The 20,713-nt window shown below is 46.6% G+C and overlaps 1 protein-coding gene across 7 annotated transcripts in view; it reads left to right on the forward strand.

The window, feature by feature from the left end:
* The window catches only part of rbfox2 (RNA binding fox-1 homolog 2), a 40,557-nt gene that overhangs the window by 16,973 nt on the left and 2,871 nt on the right, over positions 1–20,713 (forward strand). For 4 of the 7 annotated variants that reach the window (XM_048248125.1, XM_048248127.1, XM_048248128.1 and 1 more), the window contains 10 exons: positions 3,203–3,406; positions 4,359–4,520; positions 4,945–4,998; positions 6,222–6,314; positions 12,089–12,176; positions 12,357–12,425; positions 13,067–13,220; positions 14,611–14,653; positions 19,620–19,714; positions 20,483–20,564. In XM_048248125.1, coding sequence (XP_048104082.1) covers positions 3,203–3,406; positions 4,359–4,520; positions 4,945–4,998; positions 6,222–6,314; positions 12,089–12,176; positions 12,357–12,425; positions 13,067–13,220; positions 14,611–14,653; positions 19,620–19,714; positions 20,483–20,564 — 1,044 coding nt within the window. Of the gene's footprint in view, positions 1–3,202; positions 3,407–4,358; positions 4,521–4,944; positions 4,999–6,221; positions 6,315–12,088; positions 12,177–12,356; positions 12,426–13,066; positions 13,221–14,610; positions 14,654–17,892; positions 17,936–19,619; positions 19,715–20,482; positions 20,569–20,713 lie in introns of those variants that run through there. The other 3 variants (XM_048248126.1, XM_048248129.1, XM_048248130.1) reach the window with 3 other exon arrangements.

Genomic DNA, 20,713 nt, shown 5'->3' on the forward strand with positions numbered 1-20,713 from the left:
CCCATCAGTCTCCATGCCTGTGATGATTCACTTCCGTTTGAAAAACACCCCTCTTTTAGCTTTCCTCAACTGTTTACATAACTGCCAGTGATGGGAAGAGATTTGAGTGTATAAAAGACAAAACAAACAGGCAGGGTAACCAAATCTGTGTGTTGAGCTAGCCAAGTCGCTAAACGGTTTAGTGGTGCTATCGGGCTAACCTCAGTGTAGCTTATTGCGGCGCAGCATAGCGTGCCCTGCGCTATCTTGCTCTCGAGCCACACTAGCTCCATGTTAACTGACCCGTGAGGGAGCCAGGCAGTGCTTTAGCGACTCGCGCTTCGCTGGGCATGGAGGCTTACACAACAGATGACACACTCACTCTCTCTCCTCTCTCTCTCTCTCTCTCTCTCTCTCTCTCACACACACACACACACACACACACACACACACACATGGTACATGCATACCATTCAGTGAACTCAATATTCAGAATTGCTTATTAGCTCTGTGTCAAAATGGTTGTGTATTTCAGACTAGAGTCTGAAATACACCAGGTCCAGAGTGGCATACGTTCTATTTATTTATTTATTTTTTAATTTATTTTGTGGTCAGTTGCTGTGGGGTTTAGTCATTCTCATTCATTTGGTAAAAGCTGTGTTTTCTCTGTGTTATGGCATTCTCCTCTAAACCTGCTGTAGACCTTAACGTGATGTCAAATACAGAATTAATAGACAGAATTCCCATAGTTATGACTACATTTTTATTCTATTCTGAATATGAACAGATCATTATCACCTCCTGTCTTAGCATTTAAAGCACAGTAATCTGTAATAGGCCTTCATTTGCGGTGCAAATATGGCTGCATCTTGCTGTATCCAGCACACTGGCAAATCACAAATAGTCAGCTTAGCTACCGTGCCAGAATGTCGTGGGAAGGAGACGTTGCAAAGCCATATGCTCCGTGCTCACTTTCACCGTGGTACTGTCATGGAATAGCTAATATCCCTGCTATTATTATTATCAGCATCTATCTAACAACCCAACCCCTGCACACACACACACACACACACACACACACACACATATCCATTTTTGGCAGCAGTCAGCCCCCCTCCCCCTGCCCCCATCTCTTCGGAGTGCCATGTAGGGTAGTGATGTGCCCGGGTGCCAGTGGGCAGGAATGCACACTCGGCCTGACAGGAAGATCCCGGCCACCTCTGGTCAGCCCACGCTGCTGCCGCATTCAGCTTTCTTTCTTTCTTTCTTTCTCTCTCTCTCTCTCTCTCTCTCTCTCTCTCTCTCTCTCTCTCTAGCTCTCTATTTGTCTCTCACCTTTTCCCTTTGTCAAATTCTATATGTGTATCTCTCTCTCTTTCTTTCTTTCTTTCTTTCTTTCTTTCTCTCTTTCTCTCTCTCTCTCTCTCTCTCTCTCTCTCTCTCTCTCTCTCTCTCCTCCTCTGATTTACTCTGTGGTTTCCTCCCATGTTGGTATTTTCCTCTGCTCTCTGCCTCGGTCTCTTTCTCTTCTGTATCATTTTCTTGTTTCTTCCTCTTGTTTTTTTATTTGTTTTATTTTTTTGTGGTCTGTCAGCCTCCCTTGGATAAGCCTTGCTGATTCGCTCGCATCACTATCATGCTGTGCTAGACATGGCTTAATTCTGATCACTGGCTATGATACGGGGCTTCGCCGCTAGCTCAGGGATGGGAGCAAGGAAGAGAAAGACAGGAGAGAGAGAGAGAGAGAAAGAAGGGGAGGTGAACTGGGTACAGCCCTATATTTCCGACGATGCAGAGAGCCTGGACTGCTGGTTGCTGCAATTTCTCCACCCCCCCACCCCTCCACCCCTCGAGCACAACATTTCAATCAGACCGCAGGATCGTGATCGGTCGATTGTGAGCGTGCGTGTGTGTGTGAGGGTATGCACATGGTCTGTGTGTGTGTGTGTGTGTGTGAGGGTATGCACATGGTGTGTGTGTGTGTGTGTGAGAGAGAGAGAGAAGGAGGAAGCGCATTTTTTGCTGCTGGAATTTGACAGGCCAAAAGCAATGGGAGGCGCGGTGACAGCCCCTCTGAGTTAATGGGGATCCTCCGCTATGCATCTGCATGCTGCTGGGCTGTCTGGCCTGATGGATGAACGCATCTCCTGGATCAATGGGTTTGCAGCGCTGCAGCTCCGCATTGATTTTCCCCTTTACACACTCCTGTTCCCAATCCCTCTCCCCGTGCTTACCAAATTATCCACTCAGATAACTAACCCCAATGTCACTGATGCAACGCACGCTCTGTTTTGTAACCTGAAATTCGGTGTGTGTATGCTAGTGTGAGAGAGAGAGAGAAAGAGTGTGTGTGTGTGTGAGAGAGCATGTGAGAGAGAGTACCGAGTGTGTGTGTGTGTGTGGCAGAAAGAGAGAAAAATTTAATGGGCCTTGGCCTCCATTCAGTCCTGTGTTGATAAGTGTATGTTGGAGCCTCATTCTCTCAATAATGCATGTGCTCATAGTGAATATTTAATGGCTGCCTGAATCCACTTGTCACTACATAGAGATGGAAGGAGAGAGAGGGGGGGGTGAAGAAAGGAGGGTGGGATGGTGGGTGGATGGTAGAGAGAGAGAGAGAGAGAGAGAGAGATGGGGTGGGGGTGGGTGAAACTTAATCTTCTTGCCTTTTAGTGCTTTCCTCAGAGGGCTTCAGGATTCTCAGAGCAATTCTCAGCAATATTCATTTAGCACGCGAACACGCTCTCCTTTACTCTCCTCTCCTCTCCTCCTCTCCTTTCCTCCTCTCCTCTGCCATGTCTTCCTCTGTGTAATCATTAAAAATGACACACAGATCAGCTGAAACACATCTCTCCTCTCCGTTCCTCTCCTCCTTCTTCTGGTAACCATTGTTTTGGTATGTGTTCTCCTCTCTGGCTCTTTATCCTCATGGTAGATGTTAGTTTATGTAGCTTTGGCGGTTGGCGGATGTGCAGGGCTGTACTTTTTATTTTATTTATTTTAATCTGCATTTGTTCAGTCGTTCTGACTTCATTTCCCTCTTTATTTCACACTCTGTCCTCCCTGTGATTCTGCTGAACAAGACTTAAGCCTCGTGGAGTTGGGCCAGGAAGTCATTTAACGTCCATGCTCTCTTTTCTCTCTCTCCCTCTCTCTCTCTCTCTCTCTCTCTCTCTCTCTCTCTCTCTCTCTCTCTCTCTGTCTTTCCCATGATGCTTTGCAGGGCTCTCAGGACTCCATGGCGGCTCAGGAGGGGCTGGTGCCCCCGCCGTTCTCCGCCTTCCCTCCTCCTCCGCCTCCGCCGCCTCAGAACGGTCTGCCGCTGGAGTACGCTGGCGCCCTCTACCCTGCTGCCGCCCAGGGCCAAGTGGACGCCACGGGTGGCATCAGCAACCCCGTCAGCGCCGCCAACAGCCTCGGCGCCCAGGTGAGCAAGCGCTCCCTTCTGTGTGTGTGTGTGTGTGTGTGTGTGTGTGTGTGTGCACATGCACTTGAAGTTTGTTTATGTTTGCACTGTTGATGTTTGCATTTTAAACAGACATCCATGGAAACCCTTTTCCCAAGTCCCCAGGTTTGTGTGCGTATGTATGTGTGTGAAACACAGACCTTACCCTGTGTGCGTGTGTGCATGGGTATGTGTGCGTGTGTGCGTGCGTGTGTGCACACATATATACATTTTGTCTGAGGTCCCAAAACAGATCTGTCCAGTTCCTAGGTTGGCTTTTGGGCCATTGGGGGGTGGTTGTGCCCAGTTGTGTACAGTTAGCAGCGTTTAGGGAGGAGCTGTGTGGGCACAGACAGCAGGTGTGAAGAAGCCCTGCGGAGAGGTGACTTTGTGTTATTTTTTTGAGAGATGCTGTGGTGTTACACTCTCAGAGGAGCAGCAATCTCTCACCTCTCCACAAATGAAATAAGACCGTGAACTACATAACAAATACGCCTCATATCTCTCTCTCTCTTTTTCTCTCTGTCCTTCTGCCTTCTCTCTCTCTCTTTCTCTATTATACTCTCTCTTTCTGTCCTTCTGCCTTCTCTCTCTCTCTTTCTCTATTTTACTCTCTCTCTGTCCTTCTGCCTTCTCTCTCTCTCTCTCTCTCTCTCTCTCTCTCTCTCTCTCTCTCTCTCTCTCTCTCTCTCTCTCTCTCTATTTTACTCTCTCTCTCTTTCTGTCCTTCTGCCTTCTCTCTCTCTCTCTCTCTCTCTCTCTCTCTCTCTCTCTCTATTTTTACTCTCTCTCTTTTCTGTCCTTCTGCCTTCTCTCTCTCTCTCTCTCTCTCTCTCTCTCTCTCTATTTTACTCTCTCTCTCTTTCTGTCCTTCTGCCTTCTTCTTTCTCTCTCTCCCTGTCTCTCCATCTTTTTCACTCTCTCTCTCTCTCAGCAGTCAGATGGGTCTCCTCAGACTGACGGTCACTGTGGCTCAGTGTCGGGGTCTGGGGTCAGCTGTGCTGAGGACCACTCGGATAAGGCGACCCCGAAGCGCTTGCACGTCTCCAACATTCCCTTCCGCTTCCGGGACCCGGACCTACGGCAGATGTTCGGGGTGCGTGTGTCTCAGAGGCTTCCGGAAGCTCCTCAGTCGCCGGAAGACTGGTGGTGCTTTTTAGGAAGAACAAAAAAAAAAAAAAACCTCTGATCTTAATTAAGAAAGATGGGATTCAAGTGAAGGCCCATAATAGAGATATTGGGATGAGGCTAAAAATATTGCTGATAATCTAGGTGAACACTTCCTGGAAGTGCTGTAGTGCTTGCAAACACTGCCCCCTTGTGTCTAGAAGTGTAATTGTATGAAACAGTATATTGTATCTAAATGTGCCAAGCTAAGCTGTAGTGTACATGATTTATATTCCGCACAGTGTCTTCTGATAGTAAATAGCTACCTGTGGTACAGTGCTAATTGCTGAATTTGCGGTTTTGAAGGTGTTTGGTCATCATGGCTAAGTAAGCCTTTTTTTGTTCTCTTTCAGCAATTTGGGAAAATCCTTGATGTAGAGATCATTTTCAATGAGAGAGGATCGAAGGTAGGTGCCTTTCAGAGTAATGGCTGGGCCTCCGTGTGTTTCAGATGTGCATGGTTGCTATATAGATGCAGTCGTAGTCAGGGAAAGATTGAGAACATCCCACGCAGAGATATCTACAGGGAAGTGCAGCGCATTTGTGAAGAAATCTGACCCCTCACGCCTACACACACCATCTCTTTGTCTTACACGTTTATGCTCACTCACACACTCATGTACACACACATGCATACACACACACACATACACACACACACATACACCAAATGTAAAATGCACCATGAACGCTTATTTGTGCTGACCCTCCTGCACATGTTACCACACACACACACACACACACACACACACACACACACACACACACACACACACACACACACACACACACACACACACACACACACACACTAGTCAGTCAAACACAAACAGTCGGAGGTCAGGCGGGCAAGTCCACTGCAGCACAAAGATGGACTGTTTTTGCTGCAGTTTCTCAAGAGCTCTCTTGCGCACATGCTCTAGCTCTCCCTCTACCTCCCCCTTATCTCTCTCTCCCTCTCTCTCTCCTTCCTTCTCTCTATCCACCTCCCCCTCTCCTCTCGCTCTCTCCCCCTCTCATATCTCTCTCTCTCTCTCTCTCCCTCCCCCCTTCTCTCTCTCTCTTTCTCTCCCCCCCTCTATCTCTCTCTCGCTCTTTCTCTCCCTCTCTCTCTCTCTCTCCACTCCCCCTCCCTCTCTCATCCCCCTCTCTCGCCTGGAGCCTGTGAGTGAATCAATGCTGCAGAGCTGAGCTGTGCTCCAGCTGCTTAGTGGTGGCACATCCTCTCTGATGGACGGCCCAGAGCAGAGGTGCTGCCACAGCAAGATCCGCCACCCCCCCTCCCAAACCTCCTCAACCTACTCCGCCGCAACCAGCAAACAACAACAATAAACAAGACAACAAGATGGCTAATGCAGCTGCGGTGTGTCTGTTTGCAGTGCCGTTGGACTGGTAGAAGCTACGCTACGTAGAATGCTAACACAGAGAGTGCCCATTAGGTCATAACCTGGGGGGAGATTTAGTTTAGCTTCATAAAAGCATCAGGATGTGTTGGACAAATAGTTATAGGTCATAAGTCATTCCTACTGTTGGTTATTGTGCACGGTCATGTCAAATGTTGATCATGCGTCCAATCTAAAATATTGTTCACCTCCTTCATTTCTTTGTCGTCCATCTTCTGGCCTCTTAGGGCTTCGGCTTTGTGACGTTCGAGACCAGCGGCGACGCAGAGAGAGCCCGTGAGAAGCTGCACGGCACCATCGTGGAGGGACGCAAGATCGAGGTGAAGCACACGCCCCTTCCCCAGCTCCCCTCACTCTCCCTGGCAGCCATCTTTTTGTGTGCCTTCTCTCCCACCCACCATCCCCAGTTGCATCATGGGACACCACGGCCAAGCTATTGGAGTGTTTGTGTGTGTGTGGGGGGAGGTATGGGGTGGGCTTGTTTGGTGTGGTGTGTATGTGCCTTGATTTCTCTTTGATTGCCTTTGGCCTTTTCATTTCTCTTTCATTTTTCTTTTTCTCTTGGATTTTGAATTCTGGAATTCTTGTTGTGCTGCATTTCAAATCAATCGCATGCGTCCGACTCCGAGTCCACCTGTGTGACGGACTGTAGGGGATCTCCTCACTGGATCCATTACCCCTCCCCACCCCTCTTGAGAATGCGTTTTCTTCGTCGTTGCCAGAGGTCCGTGTTGGCTGTGGGGAGCATGTTTGATTGGTTCGTGGGGGTTTGGACTGGGTAGCCTGGCTGATGGCTGTGCTTCTGTTGTATTGGTGTGGCTGCTCTTCAAAGTCCTCAGGCATGCCGGTCGGATATGGCCTTCCCTACCTCCGCTCTCTTGAGCAGCCTGGTCTTCACCCCCCCCCTTCCCTTCTTCTGCTTGGATCTGTGGGGATGGTAGTCTAGCACTCTCCATGTGAAGACTTTCTCTTTTTTTGTGCTCTCTCTCTCTCTCTCTCTCTCTCTCTCTCTCTCTCTCTCTCTCTCTCTCTCTCTCTCTCTCTCTCTCTCTCTCTCTCTGTCAAGTAACAGCAACCATCATGTCATGTCTCTGCTATGTTAACTGGCAATGTCTCATTCCACCTCACCTCACACTTCAAAACAACCAAACAAAGAGTCAAACCATTTAAAAAGCCTTATTATTACCCAAGCAGAAATCATAATCAACATAAGCACAACATCTGTTGTGTGAGCCATTGACATTTCAAAAGCTAGATTTTTATTCAGTAGCCACAAGGTTTTTTTGGTGCACTATGACGATGCCTGCATGGAAGACCTAGCCTTCACAAGCTGCCTGTTTAGTCTCTCTCTGTGTGTGTGTGTGTGTGTGTGTGTGTGTGTGTTTGTTTCTGTTTCTCCGATACAGCTCTGTTCAGTCTTTTGTTGTGACAACTAGGGCATGGGGTCTTGCACTGGTTGGCGTGAGAGCTCTCTGCATGCACCTGTGGGGGGCTGAAAGTGAGCTCTGCCTGGTCAATAGCCATCTATTGGCTTATGCAGATTGCACCTGTCACCCTGAACGGATGGGGCGCGAGTGATGTGGCTGCGTCTCTCTCTCTCTCTCTCTCTCTCTCTCTCTCTCTCTCTCTCTCTCTTCTTTGTGCTCTTGTTTGCCAGTGCCGCCACTGAAATTACCGCAGTGCGATCTCTCACCTGTCTGTGTTGGGGAGATAGGAGGTCTGCTGGAGATTTGCATGGGGTGAGGGGGGGGGAGATGAAGAGATTAAGTGTGTGTAAAAGAGCATGTGTGTTTGCTTGCATGCATGTTTTATTGGAGGAAGAGAGATATGGAGGATAAGCGGGACTCAGATGAGCTGTCAATCCATCTTGTCCAATGATGTGATTCTTCACACGCTGAGTAATCAGTTTGGTTTGTTTGTGTTTGTTTGTTTTTTGTTCTTGTTTTGCTTTGCATCCCACTGGGCATCTGTCAGTAGGCTGCATGGGGTTTACCGCAATCTGATCCACTCCTACTGATTTCTGCTACAGTTGTTTCGGGCGGTATGCCTAGCATGGACATCTGTTTGTGCGAGAGCCTTTTTCCATTTGGAATGCTCGGTTATACCAGATCATTTAGCCGTTCTACAAAACCGTGTTTCGCTCTCACTCGCCGTTTCTGTTTGCATGGCTCATGGGTGAGGCTTTCTACTTTAAAAAATTTGTCATCACCCCTTGGTGTGTGTGTGTGTGTGTGTGTGTGTGTGTGCGCGCACGTCTGATTTGTCACCTTGGCTTATTCACATCTTGACAAGGTTAAAAAAAGCGAGGTTAGGGAAGCGACCGATCCAAACGCTCCTTCCAACTGGCTGCGTGCTGCTCTCGTCCCAGTGACTGAGAGATCGTTATCAGTTTATTAGATGATAAAGGATGCAGAGCCTGCCAGAAGAAGCCGTCAGATCATTTGTGCTCTTTGCTGATGCAATGGCATGAATGATGAAGATAAATGTTTACTTCTGGCGACTGCTGCTGTCTGGAGGGAGAGAGACGAGGCTGGGGAAGGGGGGGGGGGGGTTTGGAGACCAGAAATGTCTCCCTAGTTCTCACTCTTTCTCTCTTCATATTTTCATATTCTCTGTTTCCTCCTCTCCTTTTGCCCCCTCTGTAGCGTCACACATGACTACTCTTCTCTCTCGGCTACTCGTCATGCTAGTCTTCCTTTTCTACCTTTTTGCGCTCTCTCTCTCTCTCTCTCTCTCTCTCTCTCTCTCTCTCTCTCTCTCTCTCTCTCTCTCTCTCTCCCTCTCTCCCTCCACCCCCCCTTCTCTCCCTCATCCACTCTCCCTCGTTCTCTCTTATCATTTAATAAGCTTTATGGAAACGGTCGTGGATATTTTCTACTGTTAAATATTTAATGGCTTCTGGGGCCCCGTTCACAGTCTGACCGGCCACGTGACTGGAGCGCCCGCCCCGTCGTTAGGGGAGCGTAGACACGGACGCGTGGGCACGGGCCAGATTAGCTCCAGATTCTCTCGACATCTCGCTCTTTAAATGGAGTGTGGCCGACAGAATGCATCGTCCGCACAACATTTTTGGCTCGTCGCTTCTCCAACGTTTAAATTATGGAGCGCGTTGCCGCGTCAGATAGCGCTCCAAATGTTGTAAACTACAGATGGGCGTGACGTAAGAACAGCCTGTTTCTGTGCTGCCGCCATTGGCCTGTTCTTGTACATGACGATTTGAACACGGGCCTAACACTCCCAATAAAAATAATTTGTAAACTATATCTCCTAAATACACCTTCTCCCATTCCCCATTTATTTTTTATTTACTTTCCATTTAGTTCCTGGGTTTAATTTGTCATTACCTGATGTTTGTGTGTCTGTATTTAATTATCTCATTTATTTTGTCTATTTTGTCCATGTGGTTATATTTCTTTCCTGTTTTTCCCTGACGAATTTTGTGTGTTGTTGTTGTCAGTCTCCACGGTTACTGCTCGCGTGTCGTCACGCCGTGTCCTGGGGGTGATGGTAAGTTGTGTATGTACGTACGGTCGTGCCTCTGAATGACCTCTCCCTGACCCCAACCACCCAAATCTTCTACACTAAAAACTACACAGAAACAGAACCCCCTCCAGCCTTGCCCCCTTGAAACAACTGTGTGTTTCGTAGATGTTAGCATGGCTCTGCTACAAAAAAACAGCGGTCAGAACTAGCATGGTTGTGTGTGCGGGCACACTAGTGTCGGAACTCCTTTTGTTGTGTGATGCTCAGCGGGACCTCCATGTGGCCGTCCGTCCGTCCGTCCGTCCGTCCATCTACCCATACTTGTTTTGCATGTCACATCGGCTTTCAGTGGTAGCCTAGCGGAGTGCAGGATGGATGGCAATGTGTGACTAATTCATCAACGCTAACTCCTGCTCAGGTGGACGTGGAGTGGACAGTCTGGGCTGTGGCTTGTTGTCGCTGAAGCTGTGTTCTTTTTTCTTCACTTTAACTGCCCCAAAGACCACAGCAAGGGTCATCTTTTTTCTTCACTTAACTGCCCCAAAGACCACAGCAAGGGCCCACAACAGGGGTCATCTCACACCTAAAGTAGCCTCTTGCACCACATGTGTGGATCACTGCCTATGCCTAAGACGGTAAAATCTCCGCCTCAGAACAGCCCCATGGTGTGTGTGGAGTTCATCTCATTTGACACCCTGCGAGCTGGTGCCAGCCGGCGTGTACGGCACAACCGACTCCACCACACACACACACACACACACTCAATTCACACCTCCCGCCCTGGCATATGTCACTCAGTTGACAGCAAAGCAATGGCGTGTGTGTGTGTGTGTGTGTGTGTGTTGGGGGGGGGTGATCTTTTATTAAATTACCAGTGGCACACCAGTGGCACATCGCTGACAAAGACATGACACCACCACATTCACACACACACCCACCCACGCACTCCCACATTAGATTGCCACCAACCGCCCCCTCTATCTCTCCCTCTCATTATCATTAACACATAATCATCTCACACCCACCCCCACCCCCTCTTCTATTCTCTTCCTCCATTCGTCGTTTCTCTGTGTCCTCCATCCATCGTGTCGTCTGTAATGGCTGTAACCCATCATTACGCTCATTGCCGTCTCAGCAAGGGGCATCTCTGCTGCCCATTTGTCCCCCCCCCAACCCCCCCGCTGCTTGTCAAGGCAAACAGATGAGTGCTTGTCAAGATGATGGCCATGATGGCGCTGGTGGTGCTGCTGCTGGTGCTGATGATGATGATGATGATGATGATGATGTCAGTGTGGTCCACAAAAATCTCCCCTCCATTTTTTTTTTCCCCTCCTCCTTCCCCCGAATTTGGAAACCGCTCTGGATGTGAGAGCTGGCTGCCTAACCACTACAATGGCTGCGTTTCCTTTTACATCTGTTTTTGAATGTGTGTGTGTGTGTGTGTGTTTAAGGCGAGGGGTACTGTTTGCATAACAGTTCGTGGTGTGTGTGTGTGTTGTGCGTGTGTGTGGTTGCAGTAAAATTGCCTGGCAGCGTGTGTGTCCTTGATTTGATTTGTCTTGAGGTGTGACATATGCATTTTCTTCTTCCTTCTCTATCTCTTTATACTCCTCCTCCTCCTCCTCCCTCCACCTCCTCCACCTCCTCCACTCTCCCACATGCATCAGCCTCCATCTCAGTTCTCCCCCCCAGCCCGTCAACAAGCTCAAATCTCTCTCTCCTCTCCCGTTCTCTCTCTTCATCCCTCCTTCTCTCCCTCTCTTTTCGTGTGTCACGGTTCGGTGGCCTTGCACATGAAGCGGATTGTGTCAGTGCCTGGTGTTTGCTCCTGGGGATGAAACGTTCACTCTAATTCTCTCTTTTATGTTATCTCTCGTCTCTGCCCATGGTTGCTCCGCATCCAGTGGCATTCTCTCTCTCTCTCTCTCTCTCTCTCTCTCTCTCTCTCTCTCTCTCTCTCTCTCTCTCTCTCTCTCTCTCTCTCTCTCTCTCTCTCTTATCTCTTTCTCCCCTGCATCCTTTTTCTGGCTCCCACCCTCTGGATGACATGATTTTTTTTCCTTTTTCCTTTTTTTTTCTTGGGGAGGGCTGCCGATTGTTGATTGGCCCAAATGCTGCATCTGATGCTTGCTGATTGGCTGATGTTATGTTTTGTATGTTTTTTCCCTCCTCACTTTGATCATGTGACGCCCACTTAATTGGCTGTGTGTGATTTCTCTACAGTGCTCTGTCCCAGTAGATTTTTTTTTTTCTTTAGAATCCCGCTGCAGGATAAATGTAGCTCTCCTCTCCCCTTTATCAAAACAGTGAAACGTCTCTCTCTTTCTGTTTTAGCTTTGGTGTCTAAATGTGAGTGTCTTACAGTAGCTTCAAAGATGATATGACTGAAGCTAATTTTAAAAATAAAATACCTAGAACAGAACAGTGTAATACAATTGTCACACTTGATTTTTAATAATTCATGTGAAAAGCCATCTGTTTTTCTTTGAAGAACACAATGTTTCAATATTTTTATACTTAGACTGTATATATATTTGGTCTGCTGTGTGTGTATGTGTGTGGTGAGCTATGTAGCATGTCTTCAGCCTCCTCTTTTTTTACTTGTTTTTAGGTGAACAATGCCACTGCCCGTGTGATGACCAACAAGAAGCTGGTCAGCCCCTATGCCAACGGAGAAGCTCTCACAACTCTCCCTTACGGTAAGCTCTCATCTTTTTTTGGATTACAGTTGAATTATTGGGTTACTGTCCTCACAGATTGATTACATTGAACAATTGCATATACTGTAATGTCCTTAATGCTCACACTACATACAGTACGCTTGAACTCAATGACCCCTGAAGTAACCGTGAAGTGCTGTGTGTGTTGTGGCTCTGCAGCAGGCTGGAAGCTGAGTCCCGTGGTGGGGGGCATGTACGCGCCCGAGCTTTACGCCGGCGAGACTCTGGGTAGGTTCCAAACTGCAGCCCACCGGACGCCCCCGGACCTCCTGTCCCCCGCACCACCACACTTTTTGAAGCAAAAAGCGGCGCGGCGGGCACCCGGGTGGCTTGGGTGCTGGACTCCAGCCAAGGCCCTCAGAGCGCAGCCAACCCCTGTCCCCCTGTGCCAACTAAAGTCACCCCTTCTCTGCACTGAAATGCACCACAGCCCTGAGTGGCCATTTCTTTCCTCTGGAACTAAACGCTTTGCTGCTGTGATACATTTTTTAGCAGCTCTCATTCTGCCAGCCTGCTTCCTCTGACCTTTTCTCTCTCGCTTACGTTTGTACTCGCTGGTTAATCTCTCTCACTCTTTTGGGCCTTGGAGCGAAACAAAAAAAAAGAAACAGACACAGCACCTTTAGCAGATATGCTCAGTGATTTGGGCTTGGCAGGGATGGAAATTAGCACAAGCCACCAGCCAAATGCTGGTAAAATATGAAAGCGGTTGATAGATTTCAGACAAAAAGTAATAATTTAATATTGAGTGGCTGGTGAATTTGACCAAAAATCTGCCAGTGGCTGGTATATGTACACATTTTCCTAATATAACATCTATCCCTTCTTGCCACGCGTGTGTACTCATCCGTTCTTTATCTCTTTCGTAGTTCCAGGGTTCCCGTATCCTACGGCGGCGGCGGCCGCAGCGGCAGCAACAACGGCCGCCTCCTTTAGGGGCGCCCACATCCGTGGACGGGGCAGGCCGGTCTACAGCGCGGTGCGGGCAGCCGTACCCCAGCCTGCCATCCAAGCATACCCAGGGTAGGCCATCACCTCCTCAGCCAGAGACACACACACACACACACACACACACACACACACACACAAGCGTATTCTAGACACAGGCTGGAGTAGGTTACAAAGACCTAGTACCTGGCCAGTCTTCCTCATAAGGGGCTATTATGACTGAAAGCTCCCTTTGCAACTAAGCTGGTGTACTGTTAATTAGTGGATTGAGGACTGTGACAAGTTAGATAAATTATTATTTTAAATAAGATACATATTTAAAGTATGCCAGATATGCTGCTGTGTGATGTAGAATGAGAACATGTGCACACACACATATTTATACACACACACACACACACAGAGCAGCCGCTTGGGGATAGCTCCATGAGGCCCTGCATCCGACACCATAAATAAGTAATAAGGTAAAGTAGTGCACTGCTCCAGATAAAAGCATCCTCCAAATTACACTACATGTGCAAACCCAGTAATAGCCTCACAGAGCTATTGAGTCCATATAGTTTCTATGATCTTGTACATGCTGGCAATGCAGTTTGGATGGAAGAAATAGAAGGGAAAAGTCTCCTAGAGAAAGAGCATAGTGCAAACAAAAGAACAGAGAGGGAATGTGGCCGAGAGCAGTGAGCCCTGGGAGCGTGAGCACATGGCTGGCTGGGTGGAGGGGAGGTGGACTCACTGGAAAGTCCACCCTGTCACTAGTCGTTGTAGCGCTACAGCAGCCTTGACAGTGCGCAACACAGACATTGACGTGTGACCTTTAAAACTACAAAGGCTGCATCCTGCATGCGTGATGTCGGTCTGCTTGTGTGGGTATGGTTTGTTACACTTCTGCAGTGTGTGTGTATGTGTGTGTGTGTTTACCACACTGATCCAGTAGTGCATGAACAAGAATCATATTGTTCCAATTTTGGCTGAATATTAATCTATAACACTATGAAATGCTATTTCCATACATAATGCCAGTGTATTCTTTATTGCGTTACGTAGAATCAATCTCCACTTAAAGATAAACGATACATATTTGGTTAAGAGATGTTTTCAAATGTTCAGCTACAACAATAAGACACACCTGACCTGATGGAAGTGGCATTTTATAACAGTGTGCTGCATGTGTGTGCAATAATCTCCTTCCCTCTTCTCTTTCTCTCTCTCTCTCCCTCCTCTCTCTATCTCCTCTCTCTATCTCTTTCTCCATCACTTTCACTGCCTATGACTTCACCATCCTCTTTTCTTTTTCCTCAAATGTCCACTCGGTGGCACCCTTTCCCCTTTATATTTTATCTTCCCTTCAACTCTCATCCTTCTCACGGTTCCTCTTTCTGTTCATTCTCTTGCCCTGATCTCTTTACACCCCCCCCATCCTTTGGTCTTGTTTTCTTTGCTTCCCTTTCTCCCTCGATCTCAGCGTGGTGTATCAGGATGGCTTTTACGGGGCTGCAGACCTCTATGTGAGTATGACCACCCCTCACCCACCCCGGCTTCAATTCTCTCCCACCCCTTCTTTCAGTGTTTTTCAGAGTGCTTTGTTTTGAGTGTAAGAGTGTGTGTGTGTGTGTGTGTGTGTGTGTGTGTGTGTGTGTGTGTTTGTTTGTGTTTGTGTGGGCGTGTTTGTGGATGTGAGAAGTGTGAAAAGATATTCCATAGAGCAGTCTTAACTGTGTGTGAGGGACCAAGATTTTACATATTTTTTCCTTTGTGATAAGCAATTGATTGGTGTTCAAATATGATGCGAGACTCGTCGTATTTTTCTGTCTCTAAGCACAACTCAAATGCCAAAGTTCACCTCATTATTTTGTACATTTTCATATGGCCGCTGTGCTGTGGCATCTCTGCCTCTCTCAATCAAAGTGAAATCTAGTGCTTTGGTACCATGCAAGACTAGAGAAATGCCAACAGCCTGAATGCATATATCCGTATACATTCGTACATGTATAAGTTTGTATGAATGTATATACTGTACGTTAAAGTGTAACTCTGGAGTAAAAAACAACCTAGGGTCTGTTTACGGAAGTTCAAATTTTTGATTGAGAGCCAAATTACGTTAATTAGTGGCGTTTTAAGCTATTTATTTGCATTATCACCAGAGACTTTCTAATGAGGAGACACAGCACTTAAAAAATCCTCCATAGAAATGCATGGGGTTAGTTTGTAACGCCGTTGTCTACACATATCCCACCCCTTCCTCGGCAAAACGTCGACATGTGAATACATTGAGCCAATCATGTGGTGTGAAGTGAATACATTGAGCCAATCATATGTGGTGTTGTGAAGACATCTTCCCAATTATGTGTTGTGAACTCGCCGCAGGAGCAAGATTGGTGTCGTGAAGCCTTGCGCACGCGCATTTCTGCTGAATAGGGTGCCCGATGAGTGCCCAAAAATCGTTGCTATATGGCCGCTGAGTGGAGGGACTTGCCTAAAAGGACTTTGTTATCACTGAATGGGCTTATAGTGATGCTAACTGGGCAAGGTGCCACGTCTCTATTTTATACCATTAACACTGCTCAAAATATAATTACACTTCTGTGGTAGTGGTGAGGGTTTCTACAGACAAATGGAAGTATTGTAAACTTATAACAAGACCTATATCTTTACGAAGAAAATTCCATGGCTGGTATCGTCAAATCAGTGAGTGCGTTCGATCTTGCAGTGCAAACGCCACCAATTAGGCCATCCTTAAAAATATTTTTGTTTGCAGTAACAGCCAAAAAAAATTAAAAATGGGTCGGTAGGTAGGTCAATATTTTTTTTTTTTTTCAAGATTCAAAGTAAAAAAAAAAAAATACAATTTTGGTCATGGTGATTACGTAGGAATGAATTTACACAAATGTGCATATCGTGGCCCGTAACTGACTGGGTCTTCAACCCGTGCCTTCAGGCGCACCATTGCAAACCTCATTCTGATGCAGGTTATATAGACCAGCCTTTCTCAAACTTCTTTGACCTGAGGCCCGGTCATGGCAGACTTTTGGGTCATAGGGCTCATCTACATGTACCCAGAAAGAAGGCTACAATAGCTCTTGGCCACGTTATATTGAAATTTGACTATGCAATACTCAATGCTATACAGTGTATTATACAGTCTCTGCTCTGTTTCTAAGGAAGTTCCAAAAACAACGTCGTTCTATTAAGTTTCGTTAAATAAATAAATAGCCTTCCAACAGGTTGAAGCGGAGCTTTGATACCAACGTTATCGATTAGTTTCAGTTTCTCTCGCGCAGACGCGCATTGAATGAATGCTCATACCACCACTTAATTGTAGGGCTCCATGTTTAATGACATCGATAGCAGAAACGTTTGTTTTCTTTTTCGTCGATCCGCGGTTTCTTGATCAACTGCGCAGCAAATTATCAGATGAAGCACCGGGCCTAATTTCCTCCACGACTCCGCGGACCAGCAGTCTCCATGTTGCGGACCCATATTTTGAGAAATGCTGAATAGACCACAACCAATTTCAATACTCCGACACGGTCACCGTTAGACTAGGGGAGGAGGGATGAGAAAAAGATCTGGCCACAGTTCTTCCAGAACTTCGTGCCAAGTAAAAGCGTTATCAGTTTGTGTGAATGAAACGAAGCGTGGGCCATAGTGTGACATCGTAAAACCAATGGTGTAGAGATGGCGCCACAGGTTTTTTTTTTTTTTTAAGTGAGCCACGTTTGCATGTAGGCAATTTATATTCACAATACTTGGGCCTACTAAAAGAAATATTATTTTATTGCATTTGTATTGGTTGTTTAGAGTAAAAAAAAAAAAACAATCGGTCGGTATTAACGCAAGTTTTACAACCCGGCAAGTCGGTCGGACTAAAAGGGGAAAAAAATAAATATTTGGGTCGGTTCTAAATTGACAGGGTCGGTCGGGTTACGGCAAACGAAAATATTTTTAAGGATGGCCTTAACGTAATTTTGCTCTCAATCAAACACTTGAAGTTGTTAACTACCGTAAATAGACCCTAGGTTGCTTTTACTCCGGAGTTAAAAAGTGTCTCATAACTTAACGGCCATGATGACAAATTAGTACTGAGAGAAACTCATTTCACAATACATAAATATGAATATAAAACAACTTTAGATCAGTTTGTCTTTACAGCCTTTCACACAGCCTTTGTGGCAGCCGTGGCCCACTGGTTAGCACTCTGGACTTGTTACCGGAGGGTTGCCGGTTCGAGCCCCGACCAGTGGGCCGCGGCTAACCCCTCACTGCTCTCCGAGCGCCGCCGTTGAAGCAGGCAGCTCACTGCGCCGGGATTAGTGTGTGCTTCACCTCACTGTGTGTTCACTGTGTGCTGTTTGTGTTTCACTAATTCACCGATTGGGTTAAATGCAGAGACCAAATTTCCCTCACGGGATCAAACAAGTATATATACTTATACTTATACACTAAGTGTAAAATTTGGTAATGTCCATAATGTTCAATTATAGTGTGCTTGGACGGTCTCCATAGGCGTAAAAATGGATGAATAATACTGTTGTAGAGCATAATCAAATGTGGGGACTCAACCCCTCCAATGTTCAACTCAAGGTTTAGTCCCTGACTGTCTCTGTGTATTTGTGTTTGTGTGTGTGTGGTGCGTGTGGTGCATAACTGTGAGATTCCTGTGTATGTGTGTGCGTGAGAGAGAGAGTGAGAGTGTGTAAGTCACCAGTTTCCAGGTTGACGATAGCTGTTTCTGTTCTCTCTGTAGAGTAGTGTTTCAGGAGTCTGTCATTAGTGCCAGTGTGCCACAGGTAGGGTCATTCTGAAAGCCAGTGTGCATCAATCTTTTTATTTGTCTTCAAATATTTACATACGACTCTCGGCCATTTTTTGAGACTGTAATGGCTTCTCTGTTTTGTTGTTTTCTACTAACTCACCACGGTCTGACCTGGACGGAGGTGTGGAAGGGGGAGAAAATTAATCTATTAAAAAAAAAAATCAGAGAATAAAATCCCTAATGATTTAAATCCACTGCAGGCATTGTTTTCTGACTATCTTTGTTATATTTTGTTTTCACTTTTCAAATCCACCATTAAAGTAAACCCTCTAAACTTTCCAACCCTTTTCTATTAGCAATATCACAAATGAGGACTTAACAGTAGTGGCCTTGGTAAATGTCTAAGGGAAATGTCCACATTCAGTATGAATCACTTTGGGCCTGTAGAATTGATAGTACAAGTCATTTGAAGCAGCATTATCATCCAAATGAGCCCAGTTTCTGGTTAGATCTGGTTATCTATTCCTTCAGAGATGGGAAATGTCTCTCATTCTGACCCCTTCCCAGTATCTCCCTGTGTCTGTTACACCTGTGGCATGCTAGCTGGAATCAATGTCAGCATGCAGGCTCACTTATCCCACCCAGTTCTCTTATCCTCCTCTCTTTCCCTCTCTCTTTTGCTCTTCTTTCTCCTCATCCATCCATCCCCGACTCCCCTCCATCACCTCCCTGTTTTTTCCCTCCCCTCTTCTGTTTATTACATGCCCCTTGTATTTTTTCTTTTTACCCTCTTGTTATTTTACCACACCACCCCCCATATTACTCCCCCTAAACCCCCCCCCCCCCCACCATTAAATTTCTGTCTCTCCCTCCCTCCTTCCCTACCTCCCTCCTCCCTCTCTTCTTTGGCAGGTGTTTGTAGGAATGTTGGGAGTTGATTTAGGCTGGCCATAGGATAGAATGCAGTGGTGTGTGTGATAAGGATTGCCTGTTTTATTTTCATTTACATTTTTTGTTATGAGGTTTTTGTTTTTTGGGGGATGCATGCCGTCTGTCTCTCTCAGTCTTTTGTCGGTCTGTGTCTGGTTGTGGCTATGTGTGTGTGTGTGTGTGTGTGTGTGTGTGTATGTGTGTCTCCTCTGAAATGACTTCCCCCTTCCTCCTCCTCTGTCTTTTCTGTTGATGTGGCACCAGTTAATGACTTGCTCACAATGTTTATTTGTTTGTTTGTTTATTTGTTTGTTTTGTTCTGTACCCGTGCATTGGGGTTGTGGAGGGCGATGACACAAAGCGATGCCCTCTTTTTTTTAACTGTATTAAGTCACGGTGTGCCTCTCCCTCTGTGGCAAAACCACACTTTCCCTGGTCAGTGAGAATGTGACCCCAAACACGCACGTGTGATACGCAGTTTAGCGAGTGTGCTGCTAGCCTTGTTGCCACAGAGGAAGAGACAGATGGCAAGAGTTCTCCGCTATGTTCTCTGAATGATTTTGCATCAGACTGTACATTACTGCCTGTTACCCGCTACTGTATAGCAAATCATTTTTTCTTTTTTGGTCTTTGTTTTTCTTTTATTTTTTGCTCGGTGTCCTGACAAAAGAGGCTTGTTAGGCTACAGTTTCATTCCAAAGGAAGCAGTACAACAAATCCTTAACCCTCTTTCTCTCTCCCTCCTTCTGTGTCCCTCCCTCTCTCTCCGTCCGGGTGTCTTCCTGTAGGGTGGCTACGCAGCGTATCGATACGCTCAGCCGGCGGCCGCCGTAGCCGCTGGGCCCACAGCTGCTGCAGCAGCTGCTGCTGCTTACAGTGATGGGTAAGGATTAGCATCAATGCTAATGCTACATAGCAGTTTTCCCTGGTTTGGAAAGGCCTTATGTGTGTGTGTGTGTGTGTGTGTGTGTGTGTGTGTATGTGATAGGTCAGCATGAATGAAGAGAACTATCCTTTCATTTATCAGAAATGAAGGAAAAACAAGTGTAGTAGGCTACTAGCCTATTACTAGCCTGTTTGCCTGTGCCACCCAAGTGTTTGAAATTCATAGGAGTTATGGCTTAATTTGAAATAGCAGGTCCTTTCTCGTAATAGTATCACTTTCAATGTTCTTTGTATTCAGTTATGTTTGAGTTTAGTGGCACCTGCCAGCATGTGTTGATGCTGTGAAAAACCAATTGGCACCCTGTCCAAGTCTCCAGAGGGCCTGAGTAGAATGAAGCACTGCCTGCTCATCCTGTGCCATCCCTGATCACACAACCACGAAGGCCTCTCCATCCAATTCATACTGGACATCTTCTCATATGGCATGATATCTGAATGCCATAGAATAGCTGAGCAACAGGAATATATTAGGGAAATGGCTCAGCCTATGTCATGTTAATTCCTCCTCAAAGTACAAACACTGTCCCTTTACCTGTTCACTCATGTAAGCTGCTGACTGTAGAGATGGCCATGCACAACTAATCTCCTTTCCTCGACTTTCCCTTGTAGCAGAGGGCAAATCATAGATCATATGTTCCATCATGTGTAGTGTAATGGCTTTGACGTGACTCAGTGTTAATGTGCGGCCTGACTCTTGTCTCCATAGCTACGGGCGGGTGTACACTGCTGACCCCTACCATGCGGCCCTCACCCCGGCCGCCGCCGCGGCGTACGGAGTCGGAGCAATGGTAAGAGTCTGGTCCTGTTCTTTTAGAAGTCAACGCATGGTTGACCAAGTCAGCTTGAGAGGACATTGAGTTTTTTTTTAAATTACATCAATAATTGATGATCATGTACCGTTTATAATCTCCATAACATTTTTGAATTTTATTTTTTG

This window comes from Alosa alosa, chromosome 7, assembly GCF_017589495.1.
Source record: "Alosa alosa isolate M-15738 ecotype Scorff River chromosome 7, AALO_Geno_1.1, whole genome shotgun sequence".
NCBI lineage: Eukaryota > Metazoa > Chordata > Actinopteri > Clupeiformes > Clupeidae > Alosa > Alosa alosa.